The 20100-nt window shown below is 43.3% G+C and overlaps 1 protein-coding gene across 3 annotated transcripts in view; it reads right to left on the minus strand.

Annotated features, from left to right (window-relative positions):
• CLMP (CXADR like membrane protein) overlaps positions 1-20100 on the minus strand; it is a 43295-nt gene that overhangs the window by 6804 nt on the left and 16391 nt on the right. For all 3 annotated transcript variants that reach the window (XM_032201909.1, XM_032201910.1, XM_032201908.1), the window contains one exon: positions 732-889. In XM_032201909.1, the coding sequence (XP_032057800.1) occupies positions 732-889 (158 nt within the window). The remainder of the gene's footprint in view (positions 1-731; positions 890-20100) is intronic.

Below are 20100 nucleotides of genomic sequence, written 5' to 3' on the forward strand. Positions count from 1 at the left end.
ATCAGCCACTTGGAATTTTACTTTCATATGGAACAACAAAACAAAGCGTTTCCAGAAACTGCAGGCTAAGGTTCTGTATGGCTGAGGGACTTACCTAGGGTCACACGGAAAACCTATGACAAGGCAGAAAATGAAACCTGGATTTCAAGTCTGAGACTGAGACATAAACTGTATTTACACTGAAGGTTCATATTTGAGCATTTATACAAGCATCAAAATAGACACAAGCTTATGCCACAATATGTAAATGTATTCTCTAATCTTAGCTAGATTCAGCTAGCTAATTTAAGTTAACACAAACTTGATTTTTTAAATACTAAACTACTATTTTTTTTTCCCCTGAAACTAAGGTTTTAATACCTGTACCTATAAAATCAAAAGCCAATTCCGAAAACCTGAAGGGTAATTTTGAGGCTTATCCAGAAATGACTGATTAAATAACAGTGTTGATTTAAAGAAAGCCCAGATAGAAAATCAATACCCACTCCGATATATGATCAATGAATACAATGAATATCAAATAACTTTTATACATTTTAAATCTCTTTAAATAAAATAGTTTTCTCTCTCTCTCTCTCTTTTTTTATTTTATTATTATTTTAAGTGCTGCTTACTTCCTCAGTATAAATAGCAAAGAAAATCACAAGTCTCTTTAAATGAATGTCTGCTGCTGATGTCAACATGGAAACAAGGCAGTTTTCCCACCAGGTGCTGATCATGGATGCACCTACCGCTTTTTGCACCGTTTCAGAAATGTGCAGCAGCCACTCAATATCCAGGCTCCCTTGCTCCAGGAGGCCCAGGCGGTGGTGACAGGGCAAAGTCACGTTTTCTTCAGCCACTCTCTTAAATTCAGTCTGAGCCTCAGCCAGCCAAACAGAACAGGAAGCTGAAAGAGAGATGCTGGTGGTCAGAGGCCAAAAATAAGGGTTCTTCATCATTTGCTTCATAGCATCAAAGCAAGCCCAACAGCTTGGCTTCCTGGATACATTGCAGCTGATTAAAGGGGACATCTATCCATACATAGGGAGTTAGTTTCACACCGATATTTAAGCACGAAGAACAGATGGCTTTGCACTCCAGAGCTGCAAACACTCAAGTCACAGAAACTTTTGCTAATATATCCACCTACATCCTCCGTGCGCTCAAAATTTCAGATTGCCTCCTTGGTTTTGCCCTCTCCTTTTATTCCCTTGTTTTGTAAGTGACGTTTTAGCCCAAAAGACCTTCAGAGTCCATAGATTTATTCCTACATCAGCCTGATGATGCTTAGAGTTTCTTTCCTAAAACCGAATGATGTTTCTGCATGCAATTCAGCACTGGAAACAAGAAAACAGCCTGGCAACCTTACAAAAGCATGGTGCGAGTAGAATAGCGAAGTCTCTTTGAACAGCAACATCAAACAACCCAAACAACCACCAGAAGTCATCAAAAACGGTTTGTCAGGAAAAAAGAAGTTGCCAAGACGAACCACTAGATGGAAGCTGCGTCCTTTCAACGTTCGTAAGGAAAAACCCCAAACACAAGCTAACGCCCTGAAACCAAAGCCAGCAGATGGCGCATCCCAGAAAAGAGTAATTTTCAACCCGCACTGCTTAAATCATAGCGAAATTCGCAGTTTCTGTCCCGGTTTCCTTCCGTATTGCTGCCCTGCTAGAACTAAACTGAATCAGGGTCTGATTCTTTGCTTTACAGATCTCCAGACAACAAACGGGCTCTGGTAAGCTCAGTTTCGATTAAAACCAGCCCAAAAGATCAGAGGTATGGAAAGGAAAACCTGTGTATTTAGATTTTCAGATTAGACTCTCAGATTTGCTACAAAACCAAATGAAAATGTTTGCAAGCAAGCTTCCACGTGGCTTTGTGGCATGAATGCCATTCGCCTTCTGTGTTGAATCTTCAGAGTGCAGCTGTGTTGTTCTTAAGTTTTGCTGTGCAAGAAGAAAGCCCCCAAACATTTTTATTTATTTTTTTTCCCCTGTGAAAAGAAGCAAGCTGAAATCTCTCAATTTTTAGACCAATTACCGTGAAACAGATTAAAACAGTGAGAGTTGGCAGCGGTAGGAAGATACGTCACACGTGTATTGAACACAACCCCATGATTACATAGCAAGATTACTGGCAGGAGCTTGAGAAGCTGTAGTTACGTAGGCTAAATTTATTCCTGCATTTGCATTCAAACACTGGGACTTTAACCTTTAAAAAAAAAAAAAAAAAAAAAAAAAAAAAAAAAAAAGGAGAAGTGACATCAGGTGACATTGTCTTAGCTTTCTCTGTTACTCTGTTTATTCTGAACAGAATTACCCACCCTGTTCCCACTCCTCTTTTCAGACCATGACCATCCCTCAGCTCCCAATATTCAGTCAATACTTGTCGAGCACTTGTATAGAAGGTATCTGCTACACGCACACATGTACAAAAACACTTTGAAATATCAGACAGGTAGAGTCTTGCAAAGGATCAAACACTCCTCTCTGCACAGATCTCTGCATGAATTGATGAGCATGAAAGCTCCTTTTCAGTCACATTAGCTGCTTTCTTTAAAGGGAAAATTAATCCACTTTATCACTGGATTCACTAGTCCCAAAGCTCCATCTGCCAAATACAATTATACCTTCTGCCTAAGACAAATGCCTGCTCTCTCCTGCAGCCACATTGCTGCAGGCTGCCTTCATTAACACGCTGATATTTGCTAGATGGCTGATCAATAAGTTTAATTAAAGCGCAACAGTAGTGAGCATTCACATCACATTTGCAGCAGCTTCAAAGTGCAATGCCAGCAGAGCACTGAGGTTTTGTATACATATCACGGGGTATTCTAGATTTTCAAATGCAGTTTTACATTAGAAACTCTGATTGAGATTAAAAATTGCTTTTTGATGGAATATATTTGTATCACTTTCCTTCATCACTGGCTTGGATAGACTGTTTTTAGGAGGGCACCTTGGTCTATTCTTGTTGCCCCCAGCAAGCAGGCTCTGAATTTCAGGAGCCCTTCACCTGTAAGCTCATCTTCTATAGACAAAACCTTCACTTTCTCTTTCCAGTCACCTATACCTGCACAAAGACAAAAGGAAGCTCAAAATACAGCTTCCTAGAAGTACACAGAGGATGCTGCTTATCAAAATTACCTGTTCAAAATCTGACGAGAGCTTGAAGTGAACAGCCCACATGCTTTCCTCATGCTTTTTTTGTCTCACTGTGGCAATAAGTGAGACAATCGAACAGAAACACAAATTTGCCTTTAGACATGAGCTGGAATTTATGTCTTTGAAATGGAAAGGAACTAGAGACCATGTCTGAGCAGCGATCTAGTTACTTTGAGTTATTATTCACAGAATAAATGCTATCTGAGGTTCTCTCATTTATCTGCAGATGAGACCCAGAAAGAACAGCTCAAAGAAATGGGAGTTTGCAGATAGCATTCAGTTATTTTCCAGCCTAAATTGTTTAAATGAGGAATTCCTTATGGGCAACCCTTCATAGCAGCAAACAGCCCTGCATGCTGGCCAAAGCACACATCAGCGGGTTTGAGCAAGCAGCTTGCTCTGGGCAAGCCTTTTGCTGTGCTGGGTGGGTGCAGAAGGCTCCAGACCTTGCCCCTTACCCAGCTCCAGAAAGGCAGAGCACATTCTGGGTGAGGCCTTTTGTGCTGGCTGCAGCAGATGGCAGTAGATTAAGACAAGATTTTCTCAAATGTCAGACCCCCGGGTCTCGCTCAGTAATGCAATATGTATGCAGGCTCCACAGTTCTTACCCAAAAAACCTCTTCCCCTTCCACATCCTGTGTGGGGCTCTTTGCCACAAGTCATTCAGCAATTTACTCAGCCTGCATCCCACGACTCCAAGGGAGGTCGGTTTGTTTCTGTGGAGCAGGAGCCCTAAACCCATTGCAAAGCAGTTGCTCACGGACCTGAAAAAAGCCTTGGGTGCAGTGCCAGCCTTGCTGACACACTGCAGCATTCTCTCTTTGGGGGAGGAGACCTTTGTAATGCCTTAACACTTGCACAATTGTTCAAGAAGACAATAGCTCTGGCACCCAGTAGACAACGGAGAAAGATTTGTCTTTTATCCCTCGTTAATGCTTCAAATCCAAGGAATACAGAGCAGCAAGTATTTTATAGGACTTATAGGACTGTTTAGGACTGTTATAGGACGGCTTATAGAACTGTCTGGGCAACTGGAAAATAGTTTGCTAAAGACAAGATTTTTTCAACATTAATAATTTTGGTAGCCTGTCAAGTCCTCTTGGGGATGCTCTCAAATGAATTATTTTCACACCTCAGTGCAATCCTACTGCCTGATGATGGGGAAGGTTTGGTCTCGCAGTGCTCTGAATAACACATTCTTCTCAAAATCCAGGGTTGCTTTTAGAAAACCACCTCGGTGTATCCAACAATCCCACGCTCAGCTAGACCTGCAGGCTGAACTGCTTGTAGAAGTATACTTCATTTAGACCATTTTGACTAAAAGGAATAAAAAATTTCTACTTAAACAGTTTAAATTAGTCCACACTCCAAAGAGTAAGTGTCCACTGTATTATTCAGACAGGTAACGTTTCTCTAGCTGAATAACCCTGTACATTTGACTCGCTTATTGACAGGCTTAATACATGCAATCCACTCAAGCAAGTATTTAAAGAGAGTGTCTGTCTAAACAATATATACACAAGAGTAATGTTTGAGAGTTAAAAAACAGCTCAGCCTGACATGGTGCAACTTCGAACCACTCCTTCATGCCAGGAATTTAAGATTTCACATCTGTTAGATCTTACTGCAGTCTTGTAAGATTTTATTTACTGAGCTTCTTCATGGAAAAGCCGAAGTCTGCCCTCACTCCATCTAGTGCTCTCACGAGTGCTAATGAACAAGATCTGAGCATTTGGTAACAAACAAATTTAGTATTTTACATGCTTCAATAGGAGGCTGACTACAGAATTCTTTGTGGCCAAAAAACTACATCTGAAGTAAAACTTAAGAGATGGTTGAGCGATTTTGAAACTCAGATCAGCCAAGTATCAATGACACTACAGACACTAGTTCTACTTCTTCTCTGCTGAGAAATGAATCATTTTTTCTTCAAGTTATTACTGATCAGTAGCGATAGGACAGACCTGCACCTCATCTTGCATCTCCCCTTTAAGTTTTCTGTAGTTTCTGCTGTGGACAACCAAAATGGTGAATAGCTACTTCAGTTTGTGACAGAGCTTTAAGAACCCACAAGGTTGACACCCCACACTCGCCATCAGACCACTCTAGCATTAACAGTTAGTTACCCTGACAGCATTTTAGGCCAAAATAAATACAAAATGGTGTCTTCTTACAGACAGCTATTTTGCATTCTTTGTGCAAGGGAGGAAAAGCTGGGGGCGGCTGGAAGTCTCCTAAGGATAATTAACTCAGCCAGGGCTGTGCTCTGGGACATCTGCTTTCTGTATTCCTTGGCTGGCAGAGACAGAAAGGCCAGGGGTCGCCTTCCCCCTGAGAGCCCAAGTGCTCCAAGTGACCAAGACCTGGCCCCCAGCGCATGCTGCCTGCAGCCTGCTCCCCTCAGCCTGCCTTTGATTTCAGGAATTTGGTTGTGAAGTGAAAGCATCTCAAATGAGAAAAATGTGAGCTAGCAGTCAGTTCCCGCAGGGACAGGCTGGCTGTGTCAAAATGAAGAGGTCGGCCTATCCTCATAGCACTGCAGAGGTCCTCTGTAATTGGAACCACATGCGCTGGGGCTGAGGTTTGAGGAGGCTGTTAAACAGAAAGCAAAGGCAGCTCCAGCACGCTGCCGAGTTTCCATGGGGGTGACGTGAAGTCTTTGGAATTGAAACCGTTGCAGAGCTAGGAAGGCCCAAGGAGAAGAGAAAAAGCCGCATTTCACAAAGCCAGAGCCTCTGATTTTTAGAGGTTTGCAAGGACAAAGCAAAAAAGCGCAGGAGGGGGCTAAAATCCTCCTGGTGATACAGAGGCTCCTGCCAGAAGAAACACTGCCAGCTGCTGGCCACCCTTCCTCCAAGCTCCTGAGAGCAGCCCCTCACTCCCTGGCCCTTCTGGGATGAGGGAGGCGAGCCGTGGTGAGCTGTTACACCAGCATAGTGGCAGAACATACCATGTGTGCACAGAAATGACCTAAATGCTGCGTCCATGCTGCCCCTAGTGCCAGCCTGGGGCTGACAAATGAGGGACTCATAGCAGTACAAGTGGCCACATTCAATCTAAGGAACCTACCTACACATTCCTAGGCGCAAGAGGTAAAATTGTCCCCCAAAAAAGCCAGCAGGAAGCTTGCCTTCAACACCAACATGTAACCGAGTCCAAACCCTGCAGAGACTCTGGAATACTGGAAAAATGTCAAAGCATTCGGTTAGCTGAGGATCCTCAGAGACAGCCAGCAGCTATGTATGTACTGTGTCTGTCCTTTTTCTCATTGTATTTTAAAATCAAGTGCAAGTAGGCAGGTCTGGATTTATATCCCTGGAGACCATAGAGAACAGAACAGACTACATCAGAACTGCTTCTTCCTATTTAATAGGTCACAAAATGTTTGTACAGAGGGATGTGTGAAGTCCCTTAGCCTCTAGTCCAGGCATTTCATCAGGAAAATGATCCAGGTGTCTTCTTTTTACAGGAACACAGCTCATCTAAGCCTTTCAGTAATGCAGCTGGTGATTTCCAGCTGCATGGATGAGATCTGTACAGAGACTGTCAGTACGTATCACATCCTCAGGGGGCTGAAGCACCTAAGGCTGTTGGATATTCCCTTTTCCTCAGAGCATCTCTGGGCTGCTTTGAGTACCCTACAAAGGTTAGTGCTGAGTGTGGTGGAATAGTTCTTTTCCCAAACCCAGCTATGGTTTAAGATTAATGTTAAGACATCCCTCTTGTCAATGGGCAACAGGAGAACACGAACGGGTTCCCCAGTCACATTTCAAACCCTTGTGTCTTGAGTCACAGCCCAATCTGAGAAGTACCAGGTTCTGGAACACACCAGAACAGCACAGTTGGTGGAAAATACCAGAACTGCCTTATCTGAATTATAGCTAGAATGGAAAAGTACTGACTAATAGTCAATCATCTCATGAGCCTATAAATAATGGTTCTAAGCAAAGAGCCCCTTGAGCTCTCTGGGATCACAGCAGGCTGTGACCGAGGAACTCCCCCAGAGCTAGGACACCTCGCAGGGCCATCTCCGAGGTTTAGCACTGCTGACAACTGATGCACAATTACCTCTTAGGGCAGGCTTCAAGATGCAAAGATCATCTGGTGATTAATGCCACGAAAAAAGGGTGAGTAATTCACCAAGGGGAAATCCTTAGGCACACAACTTGAGAAAGCCCCAATACCCTGCAGTAAGTTTCATGTGAACCTTGCAATTATCAAATCTTTAGGTCGCTGTTTTAATCATAACTAATTTTTGTTAAAATGCTATACTATATCAATAAACCTTAAGAACTTATAGTGATATAAATTGGATTTCCAGTATCTATATTAAATTATGTGATTTGAGAGCAATGGGTTGTATCAGCTGAGATAACTCAGAAAGTTTCCTAAAGAGGAGATAAAGATTCCTGATAAAACTATGGCTGTATTAAGGATTCTTTTTTTTGCCCCCTCTTAGCACCAAAATGTAACAGATTAACCAGAAAGTGCTGAACTGATTGTGTTCCGCTGCTGCTTTTTGTCATAGAACTTGAACTTCTTATAAGAATGACAAGAAAGCTACCAAGAAACCTGGAAGGTACTCACAAGCAAACTTTATCCTTTTCTGCATCTCAGACATTTTCAACAAGTTGGATGTGGTTTTAAGGAACAGGCTTCAGCCCCTGTTCAGCACATCCATGTTTTTCAGTGAGATGCTCAGTTCTGCACCCATAATTGCACATAACGTGGTATGACATCTCACTTATCCACTACAAGCACTGCTAATATGATACAGAATGAATGCCTAATGTATTAGCACTCTGTCACTTTTCATATTCTCCTAGTCACTCAATCTCAAACACTCAGCTACAGCCTAGCTGTAGGGCAGAAAATGAACAGCAGCAGCAGCTCCTCCCCATCATCCCCGTAAGTCTTGGGGAAGATGTGAAATTCTGCAGCACTTCTGGGATGAATACAAGGTGCGATCTTTGAGGCTGAGCACAGCAAGACCAACAGCAGGCTGACTCTGGAAGGGTCAGGGTTACAGATACTGCCTACCCAGCTGTTTCTCACCACTGCAGCCGTAGCCAGAATTAAGTTACACTTACTGAACCTGTCGGAGGTTAGAAAATACAAGAAATCTAGTTCTCTTAAGCCTTGTCCTTGCACTGGTTTCAGTATGTAAGTAAATAAAGATTGCATTCTTAATTGTGTTATCAGTATTTATTCAGCTCCTTCCCTACGTCTTTCCCCCAGTTTGGCACAACAGCGTCCCAGCTGCAAGCAGAGCCCTAAGAACAGATTTCTGTTCTGTCTAGCCCCCAGTGCCAGGAGCTGCTGCATCTCTACACGTGCACTTAAGTCTTGGAAGACCAGATTCACTGTAAATCCTGCTTTCTGAAGCCAAATTGAACAAGTAGGGATTACAGAGCAATGCAAACCCCCCTGTAAATGCTGGAAGAGACACCCACCTACTGCATCTTAGGCAGCTGGCATCAGCCAGACAGTTCACAAGATCTCTACATGCTGAGCATTAGTTTGTGTTGCACTGAATTAGGTCTGATCTTGCATTTGGTGGGCTATGTATTCAAAATGATTGTGAGGTTCTTCCTAGTAACACTTAAGAACTAAAGGGCAGACTGAATAGTATACTCGTGAGAACTTGCTTTGATTTTAAAAGATGAGCATAATTTGGAAAGCATTCTCCCTTCAGAGGGATGCATCTCCCAAAGTGCAGCACAACAGCTATTTTAACTGCTGACAGCAACGCTGCACAGCTGTTACAACCAATTCAGAACTTAAAAGGACTTAAAGTCAGGAAGTAAGGAAGTGTTGCATAACACTAAATGCAAAGCATGACAATGATAAACCCACGCCTATATGTTTTTCAATGACTGGGCACAGCTGACCCTAAGACACCAGTGCACTGACAATAGCTGGGGATGCTGAGGTCTGAGAAGGATTCCATTACCCATAAGATCACAGCTTATGAGCTGAGGGCCAAGCTCCACGTTCCCCAGACTTCTGGATCTGTTCCACAAGACAACAGCCTACCAGCCTAAAAAGGACACAGCTACACAATAACGTTACATTAATCAAGTCAGTTAAGTGCAGCAACAATGCTGCAACCAAGGAATGTAAGAAAATGAATGGCTTTTCTTCTGTGAAAGTTTCAGAGCATCTCTGAAATGGAAAAGCCTATTATTGTTTTCAACTACCTATTTATTTACTGTAAACCTACACTTTTTTTTTTTTTTTTAAGCTTAACATAAGGTATCAAAACCCTTGTCTTAAAAGTTCAAAGCATGACTTGAGTTACCATTTACGATGGTAAAGGAATAAGGAGTAAAACAAAGCAGATCCATTTCACTTCAACAGAAACAGATGCAGCCTGAGAGTATTGACTTTTTAAATGCCATTTTAAGTGGCTTTTTCTAACATGCAAGTGGAAGGACTAAAGCAAAGCTTCAGCATCTCTTAAGCTAAATACAACCTGTAAATTATTGGGAGGGACAGAGAGGGAGCCTATTCCAGGGTTAAAGAGCTCAGAATCTGTCAGAGCTGAACCACACTGAACTACTTTCTAGTGGTCATATCACCCAACCAATTGCCTCTGCAAGCTTGGTCAGGAAGCAGATTTTCTCTGCTCACCGCAGGGCTCTCATGCCGACAGCTGAAATGCATGTTACATATATTTTGCATGTTTGCAAATACCAAGGGCTCTGCAGAGCAGGGAAGTCTGTAAAAGCCTAGGGCCATTGCTAGGGGAAACCCTGAATGAGAACATGCAAGCATCATGCCTGCCAAATATTCCTGTGACCTTTGCACAAAAGAGTAATCTAGTTCCCCTCTGGCACATGTTCCTCCTCGGAAGGGAGGGATGCCCCAAGTGTGACCGGAGAGGCAGAGCTCTCTGTGAGAAGTGGCAGCTGGGTAGCAGTGTCCAAGCACATGGAAGCCGTAGGAGCTGCTACACATCGAGCTCTGGTGAGCAAGCACAATGTTTCCAAGATGCTGAACAGAAAGAGGGGTTTGGAGGGGAGAGGGGAATAAAATGTGATTCAGGCAACAGTTGAACAACTCTGCTAATTGGATATGAAAAGGTCAGGTATCTTATCAAGAAACATACTGTAAAGGTCAGGCAAAGTATACAGAAGCCTAGAAGAAATGGGCATGACCAGCTGCAGTTCTACCACTGGGACTCTGAATCTCCATCTCAGTGTATATAAGAAGTCTGACCCTCGACCTAAAAGCAAATATTTTCCTTTCTTATGCAGACTGAGGTCCCTACCACAACTCGACTAACCCATTTCCTTAAATTCAAAAAGGGTTTCTATCAAGTACAGCTCTGAACATGGTCATAAAGCAGGAGATGTTGAAGCAGTACTGTGCAGATCTGTCTTAAATATCCATTCCTGCTCCTGATAAATTATTTTCCTTAAAACTGCTTGAGAACCACAGGATAGTGGAGGCTGTGAGGGACTGAACTTGATCTAGTCCAAGGCCCTGTTCTAAATAGATGCCAGTCCCTTAATCATCTTTGTGGCCCTTAGGTTGGCTCATTCAAGGATATTTATCTCATACTGGGGAGCCCCAAACCAAACCCAGTATACTTATGGTCTCACCACTGCTGGGTAGAGGTGAGGGATTACCTCCCATGACCTGATACCAACTCCTCCTAATGCGGCCCAGGATGCTGTTGGCCTCTGCCACAAGGGCACACTGCTCACACTCACCAGGACCCCCAGCTCTTTCTCTGGAAAGTAGAAAGGATAAAGTAGAGAATATGAGGACTTCAGTATTGGTGCAGGAATACAGGCATTTCGTTGAAGCAAGAATCTCAGTAGGTCTAAACAGCCTGAAGAAAAACGATGAAAGTTTTCTGCTGAATGATTTGGAAGACTTGGCAGTGGGGATTTCTCCAGGAATTCATCTAAGCTTCCTGGACAGATGAGAAACAAACTCTACAGAATGACCTCAAGCCCTGCTACGGAATTAAGGGTTCCTGGACAAGCTGCAGCTTCTGTGCCTCACTTCTGTCCATGCAAATGTATGTGAGAATACCTGCATGCCTCAGGGATGAATATGTAAAAGCTTACAGAAGGAATAACAAGGTTACAGAGAAATCTGAGTCAGACTCTTCTCAGAGGTACACAAGAAATAGATGAGAGACAATAGACAAGCTGTAAAAAGGGCAATTCCAGTCATATTAGGGAAAAAAATACCGCAAGGATATGCAAGATTATAGTCTGTGGAATCAGCATCCTTGGAGTTTTTCAAAACTGGACTGGCTCAAGTCCTGGGCAGCCTGATGTAAGCCAACCCTGCTTTGAACCAGAGGCTGGATCCAAGGCCTCCAGCCATCCCTCCTGCTTTACACAATCCTGTGCAAAGCTCAAAGTCATATAGCAGGTCAAGGAGGGACCCATGAGATTCAAGCAGCACTCCCTAAACCCTTAAGCCTTCCTGCTTCACCACAACTTCTAGGCTGCCCCAACTTCCAGTTCCTGAGGGCCACACTTTGGCATCAGCTGCCACGACATGCACTGTGTACACAGCTGGTGGAGCAGGGTGGTGGGCTCTCTGCTGATTAAGTCCATTGTAATGTCTGGCAGGCATCTGTCAGCCACATTTACAGTAAACTCCAGCTCTCCTATCATGTGTGGTCTGTGGGGATAGCTGAGCACATAATTTAGTTAATGAATTTAGTTTCTTTTACTGTTGACAGTATCTGTGAGCAGGTCACAGCTGTCTCCAGTTTCTTTACTCCAGTACCAGCATATTCAGTCCTCTCCACAGGACAGAAACAACAAGCTGTTCTATCTGATCAGATACATCACCTGATATTGCTTCCCAATTGCCTAAACTTGCAAGTAAATGCATACGTATATTTGACATTGAATTCCCTCCAATATTTACTTGTACAACACCGACATTTATTCGTAAGTGCCAGCAGAATAAGTCATTAACTGACCACAGAAAGTTGCAAAAAAAAGGGCCAAAGCAATTTGCTAAGGTAAAACACTGCTATTTGCAAAGTAGTCTGCCTTATGCTGATTTTGGGAGCTGAAACAAGATCCAGGGAGCTCAAACATTCCAGCTGGTGTGCCTTGCCTCTGTGCTCTATGAGTGATACTGAAAACATAAACCCAGGTTTTCAGGAAGGTAACCTCTCCACAGAAATGACCAAGTGTGTTTTCCTGCAAGCTAGAATCTGCTTTTTATATTGTTGCTCTTCAGTATTCCAGTGGGTTAAATTTTGTCCTCCAAAAGCCCCCAATATTGTTGAGCCAGAATTGCTACAAGCAGCAAACAGAACATGTGGCTGGCCACGGCTATACCTGTGTATTTCTGCTGTTTAGGTTTCTCCAAAAAAGTAAGTTTTCTTTAATAGAAGCTGACACACAGCTCTCCCCCTCTGTTTAAGAGGGCATTTTCAGTCAGAAGGAAGACTAGATAAAAGTGCTGGCTGTCTAAACTGAGCACTCTGGTCTTCCTCTGCCTCCCCAAGGTGCTATTCACCTTCATACCCTCAACTGAGTGCATGCAGAGTTGCAGGTATTCAGCACCTCTGCAAATCAGCCATCTAATATCTCAGCTGTAACTTCAGTGCTTTACCTTACACATCAAGAAGCTGTGGTTAACTTAATCCTGTTTACTAGTTCTCGGGGGCTTGGGTATCACCAAGTGAAGAGAAAAAAGCATAAAGGAAAGTGCCTACTGAATAGTTTTACTTATTTACCTTGATTTTAAGCCTAATGGACTTTGTCCAGTGGCATTCAATTAACTAGCGTCATTCTGCATAAGCAAAAACATCCTTAATGTTACCTTTCCCTCACTCATGTTCCACAGTAACTTGTGCACATCATACAATTAAAACAGCCAAATCACTCTCCCATCGATCCTCCCATGCCGAGACCTTGGTGTTCTTTCACAGCCATTAGTTAAATGAGCTCTGCGGCCCCACAGTGAAGCTCCTAAGTAACATTGTTTAGTGTGCAAAGTAAAGAAAGCAGATCCTGAAGGCTCAATCCATCCATGACTAACTAGGGACACAGCAGTGCTGACCAAGGTCACAAGGAAACAGCAGCAGAGTTGGGACTGGGTTCTACAATTCACTAGCTCCAAATCAAACAAAACACGGGAAGTATCTCTCGACTGGCTGCCTGCAGAAGGTTTGGTGCCCCTGGCTTGCTTCAGTTCAACCACATTAACCTGTGGCACAGTATTTTTGCTTCTTACAAGAAAATGCATTGGATCTCATGCAGGTTACCCGTCAGAGATGGGAAGGGTGATAGAGGCTGTATGCCCAGTGTGCTGACTTTCAGAGAGGAGGCTGGCACCATACACAGCCCACAGTCCACAGAGGGAGGAGAAAAAGCAACTTGTGTCTGCTTATTACTTCTGGTTTCCAAACAGGACAGAAAGCGAAGCCAGCACAGCGCTCAGGCTGCAAGGAGGTAGCTGGCTCCTTGCCCAACACATCGGTTCGTTTTTCTGAGGCCCCTTCAGCTCCACACAGCCAAAAAAGGAAGCTGGAAAATGTCATACCGAAAACAAGAAGGGCTGCATCTCCTTCTCTCTCCCTGCCTGGAGGAAGCATCTCCTCTGGCTAAACTTCAGCCACCCAAAGGAGAAGCAGGCTGCTGTGCTTTCCACCTGATGCTTGCTTCACAAGAGATTCACAGGCATGATGACCAGTGGTCAGCCATTCCTGCCACTCATCATATTCCTGGCTGATGCAAAATCATTTGGCTGTGAAACACAGGTGTCATGTTATGCCACAGCCCTGCCAGCTCTTCCAAGAACTCCAGGTCCGGAAGAAACACTGCCCATTTCTTCTTGACATACTGCTGGTGCCACATGAGCGGAGCTGGCAACTGTTTCCTACTGACCCTTGTGCAATTCTTATAACTAAATATTTTCCCTTTATTTCTAAATCAGACAAAAAGTCCCTAGTCACATGCAGCAGCCAGGTTTTGCCAGGTTCCAGCCTAGAACTACCCTAAGACAGGGAACAAGGACCCCAAAACAACATCAGCTCTGCTGCAGACCTTCCAGTGGTCCACTTAATCCTCAACCTTTTGGTGCTGATTAGGAAGTCGGTCACCAGCACTGTTTGATGGACAATCCGTCACTCCATCTCACAGGAGGCAGAGTAGGACAGCCATTTTGCCACAAGCTACTGAAAAAGATGATAGAACCAGAGCCTTAAGGCTCTTCCATCCTAAAAAGACAGGATCCCCAAACTAGCTGCTATTTGCATCTTCCCAAACATTGAGGAGTCACCACTGTCAGCTGCCTCCCTTTTAACCCCTGTTGGTTAACAGCATCCTCCTAACAGCTGGCAGAGCAGGTCACAGCCTGTGCCTTCAGCACACTCAATTCCCACCTCAGCATGGGGGAACTTGTCTTACACCAAGGCAGCTGCTCACTTCGGTGGCATGTTAAAGCCCAGATCCTTAAGGGCTATTTTGATGTGTCGTGCCAAGGTAGAAGTATAGGAAAAGCACTTTAATCAGACTTCAATACACTGCTCATTTCCTGCGGTCTCACAGAAAAGCTGTCATACCTGAACCAACAGCGTGGCAGTCAGCGGCTGTGATGTTCCCAATAGCATAGCAAAGGACTCCTTGCTCCCTGCGCCTCGTTTTATGCTCAGTGCATTCAGTGGAGAGAACCCGGTAATGTGGGTTGATTATTTTTACCTTAAGCCTTTGCTGCAAGTTCCAAGAAAAGCCCTTCTCCCTTACAAACCAGCGACACCTCCCTGCATGAGGTTTCGGGGACAGCGGGGGGAAGGCGGTTATGTAAGAGCTGCAGGAACTGAGGGGGAGAATGAATGTCAAAACTTGCTAAAACACAAACCCTGGAGCCTTGCGGATTCCATCTCCAACATCCATCAAACATGATTAATTTTAATGTCACAACATTTTAATGTCAATTACTTTTAATGTCACTGCTTCTTATTTACTGGTGCAACCACATTCTAGAGCTGATAAGAGATTTCCCCCAAAGAACTTTTAAGATCAAATAAAGAAAAATAAACGCAATAAGCACAAGCAGTAGCCTGGTGCCTCTCTGCTATTGTAAAGCTCTTGATGTGGTGAATCCAACTGCATTTCAAAGGCCAAGGCATTTGAAGAATAGAGCATATCTGAGGGTTTTCTGTTCAGGGTTAAATTACTACTTAGTAAAAATTTGCTTCTATGCATGTTTTCCAGACTACATCAATTTGGCTAAAGATGCCTATTAGATAAGTGGCTTGATATTTGCATTAGGCTAAGCCCCCAGACAATATTTTTAATGTTGCATAAAGTAGACAGTAACAAAGTCCTAATCCTGGCTCTCTCATAATTTGTGTATAAAAGGACAGCACATAAACTTAGACGGTTGAAGAAACGGAAGAGCCTGATATTCAACATCTCCAGATTATCCAGTTGCTGGGGAAAAACAGAAGAGCTGAAGATTTTCGTAAGGCATCACATTAAAAATCTATGTAAATTAAAATCTGTTCAACTACTGCAGATATAAAAGCCTGCTATTTCATTCAAATTCTTTGCTTTCATTTGCTCTTTGGCAGAGACAGAGACAGCAGATAGCAAATAGGGAAAAGGAACACAGAACATGTACAAAAGATGACAACAAAAGAACAGAAACAGTGAAGTATGAACAGGGTGACTCAGCCTGCAGAGTGTTAGGCAGCTATACCTAAATACACTATGTGGTACCTATATATAGTACTATGTAAGTGCTATATACGTGTTATTTGCTTGTTGCTTGCTGAAAAGCAATTAAAGCACACTCCTTTGGATGCAACATGCAAATAGCTGCTGTATACTTAGAACTCAAGTGTTTTTAAAGACTTGATTGAGCCTGAAGAAAATTTGTGGGTACAGCTGGCAACAGCAAGACCGGTACACAGACTTCTGTCTGTGAAGCAGTTTTTAAAAACATTTGGAGATCAAAACCTCAAACCCCACGAGGTTTCTCAAAACAATTAAGGAAGTTTTCCTGTCCTCAGTCTTAAAACTTACTCTAAAGACAAGTCAGGCCTCTAGTCTAATATAAAGCTTATAAGAAAATGAATTTGCAAAACAAAGGAACTAATTAAAGAAACTGAGAAATAGAAGTCAAACACCTGTGTTTTGAAGCATTGTATTAGCTACTGATGTTTGTAGCAACTAGAGATGATAAACTGATTAATCTGAATAAAAAAGCAACATTTTTATTTGAAAATGAACAGATAAAACAGCACACAACCAGTTATATTTTGTGCTCAGTTAAATGCAAATGTATATGAACAACTGAACTGAGATGAATAATAGGGCATGAAAATACATCATTGTATAAACAAATTGCTTTGTTTGGAAGCAAACTACAGACTGCAGCTATTGTTAGGCCTTTTGCTATACATGATTTTGATCCTCAATAATTGTTTCAGTGTGGTTTTCACTTCTCAGCTACAGAAATTTTATTCCGGACACTTTTGCAATAGAAGTGATCTAGTTTAGTTTCTATCCAAAATCTGTTTGGAAGAACTGTCTCAGACCACAGGCGGTAGCATTAGAGCAGATTAATTTTTGAGGATCTGCTTGAAAGGAAGTTGGGAAAATTTAGCCAAAGCTTGATGCAATGTTCAAAGCGATACTCTGAGCAAAGACTTTGCAATTAGGATCACCCTAAAGGAAGTGAGAGGAAGAACAAATATCTTGTAGTAGTTTCCTAGGACATTTTTAAACAGATGTAGGCCACACTAATAAGACCCGTTGGCTCCACAGCACCTTGACTGGACATAGGCAAGATGAACACATCATTTCTGGGAGAGGATTGCTGGTCCTGCAGGAGAAGTTACTGCCAATAAGAATAAACCCAAGCCAATAAATTGCACGATTTAAGAGCTCTATACAGACAGGGCTCGTGTTTGTAAAACAGATCACAGCTACCCTCTTTTCTAGAGTCTAAGAGAACACTGGATCCAGTCATTGATATACATTTATATATCCACATTTGCACTTGTTATCTCATTTAATGGTAATGAATTATGCAGCTCTAGAGCTACTACCATTTTATTTCAAAAAGCTTCAGCCATGCATATTTTAAGACAGTGGCAGTTCAATGGGACATCTGACATGCTTGTTTCCACCAATATGTCACTGAGTTACATCTCAATCCATAATACAACTGTAAGAATGAAATTCGACATTGGTAGGTTTTCAAAGCAGAATAGATGAGGTAGTTCTGGTAGTGATAAAGAACCCTTGAAAACAGGTATTTAACTCTATTATTAAAAAGAAAGGCCCACTACGAAGCTTGGACTTCTCACCCAATGAGAGCAAGGCAAGGACAGGCTTTTGCCCCCATGTGTGCTCCCCCCCAAACTCCTGCTGCTTCCCATGCCTGGAGCAGGGGCTGTCCTGATCTCAGGCCCCATGCAGAAAGGGGGAGGCTTAGCACGAGCCAGCCCTAGCTGTCAGCTGGTGTTAGGATCCAGGACTCATTCAGAACTGGGGGTGGGATTTACGTAACACGATGAGTTGCTTCATTCTTCTCCTCTTTTTAGGGGATCAATCACAGCACCATCTCCTGATCCGTGCAAAGCACCTACTGCATCACCCTTGTGCCTGCATTGACCCAGACACATTGGTGCATATCAAAAAAAACACATTTACTATAAAAGGTAATCAGGTAAAACATACAGAGGTGCCAAGAGATGCAAGACAGTGCATTCTGACAGAGCTGTGTGTACATCTGACAGCTAGCATAGCCCAGAGTCATCTCCCAGTCTTAAACAATTCACATTCCTTCCTGAAGCTAAATTGCGCTTGGCTGCATTGTTTCAACAAGCAGAAAGTCAGCCTTGTGCCAGGGGTTTGCTGCAGGAACCTTTACCCTGACCCAGACTAAGCTAAACTCTCCAGGCACAAGCCCTGAACAGAGCAGCACATTGCCTTTGTTTACACACATTAGTTGCCCTGAACCAGGCAGAGAAAAACAGCAGGGTCGTGGTGCTGCATGGAGACCTGGCAGGCCATCTTTGCAAAGCCACCTGAAGCTCTACAAAACCCCAGAGCTCAAAAGATTCCTCAACAGGATCCCCAGCCTGTTTTTGGTTTTAACTCTTTCAGTCTGAGAAATTCTCCTGCCCACCTTTTCTCTACTGCAGCCAGTTCAAATTCACTCAAGTTCAGCAGTTCAGACCTAGAGATTCAGCCAGTGCCCACAGCTTTTATATTAGATGTCAGGAAGATTTGTTTCCATGGAAGGATTGGTTAGACGTTGTAACAGGCTGCTCAGAGAAGTGGAGGAGCCACAAATCCTGGAGGTATTTGAGAGGCATGGATGTGGTGTTTAGGGACATTGTTTAGTGGTGACTTGGTAGGGTTAGGTAATGGTTGGATTTGATCTTACGGGTCTTTGCTGACATAAATGATCCTATGATTCTATGAATCAGTGTTTTAAATGAACTTTTAGTCATCTGGTCCAGTAATTCCTAGCTCCTTATTTTCATGTTCTCTTTCAGGCAGAAGGAGTCTGACTCACTGGCTGAATCTATGCAAAAAAAAGTCAAATAGTTGTACATTAGAGTTACTGTAGAGTTTCCAAAGCATCTGGCAGACAGGGTCTGATGCAATTGTGACAGCTCACAGAAGTGAATCCAGGGCATGAATAACTATGGCAAACCTATGGGCCAGATGAAAAAGTGTGGCTAAATGAGTATATTAGCCACTTGCTGTTACCGAGCGCAGGGTGTCTAATGAACTTCACAAAGCATTATAGAATCATTTAGCTCAGAAAAGACTTAAATGATGATCAAGTGCCCCATTAACACAAGCGTGCATGGTTACACGGAGACATTTCTCACAGCATGTTTCATCTTCCTCTGACTTCCCAGGGTTTTGAGTTGTATGTTAAGGCCTTTTAAAGGCACATCATTATGACTTGCTCCCTACATGTACTGCCCACAAGTCCATCTGCACGTATCTGTAGCACTGGAGGCATACAAATAATGATAAATAATGCCTAGAAATCCACTGGACCTCTCTGCAGCTAGTACAGACAGTACCACAGAAAATGCTGATGCTAATTTGTATTTTGGATTAGGGCATTGGCTCTGAGTTTCATGGGGAGCCTGGTCTCATGTTCTTACATGAGAACACGGGTAGTTTGTGGGGAAGGGGTCAGGTAGAGCTGTAAGGAGAACAACATAACAAGGGGCTGGAGCACCTCTCCTACGAGACAGGCTGAAGGAGTTGGGGTTTGTCAGCCAGAAGAGAAGACTCTGAAGAGACCTTACAACAACCTTCCAGTGCCCAAAGGGGGCTGCAGGAAAACTGGGGAGGGACTCCTTATCAGGGGGTGTGGTGATAGAACAAGGGGTAATGGCTTTAACTGAAAGAGGGTCAATTTAGATTAGAGAATACAAAGAAATTCTTTGCTCTGAGGGTGGTGAGGCCCTGGCCAAGGTTGTCCAGACAAGCTGTGGCTGCCCCATCCCTGGCAGTGCCCAAGGCCAGGCTGGATGGGGCTTTGGGCAGACTGGGCTGGTGGGAGGTGTCTCTGCCCTGAATTACGTCCCAAAGTGTACACTTAAGGGTATCAAACTTAAGTTTCTGGAAGTCTCTACAGTACTGACTAGGAACAATTGGAAACATCTGGCCAGGGAAGAGTCCCTCCTGTTTTTATCCTGTTCCTGTATTCTTCCCCTCAGATCAGCACCTAATAATTACTAGAAACAAGATACCAGGCTAAGTGGGTATCCTAACCATTATTGTACCTCTTGTTCTGTAACACATTATATTAGATGTTGACATTTTGACTGGGACACAGTTATAATGTGTGAATCTTGCACTGATAATTAATGTGCTTTTTTGCTCTTCACTTGCCTTATCTGGAGTGACAGGAGATACACACCCCTTGTCTCCCTGTTTCAAGCCCGGCTTTATCCCCCCAGCCTCAGCTTCCTGTG

This window comes from Aythya fuligula, chromosome 22 (genome assembly GCF_009819795.1).
Source record: "Aythya fuligula isolate bAytFul2 chromosome 22, bAytFul2.pri, whole genome shotgun sequence".
Classification (NCBI taxonomy): Eukaryota; Metazoa; Chordata; class Aves; order Anseriformes; family Anatidae; genus Aythya; species Aythya fuligula.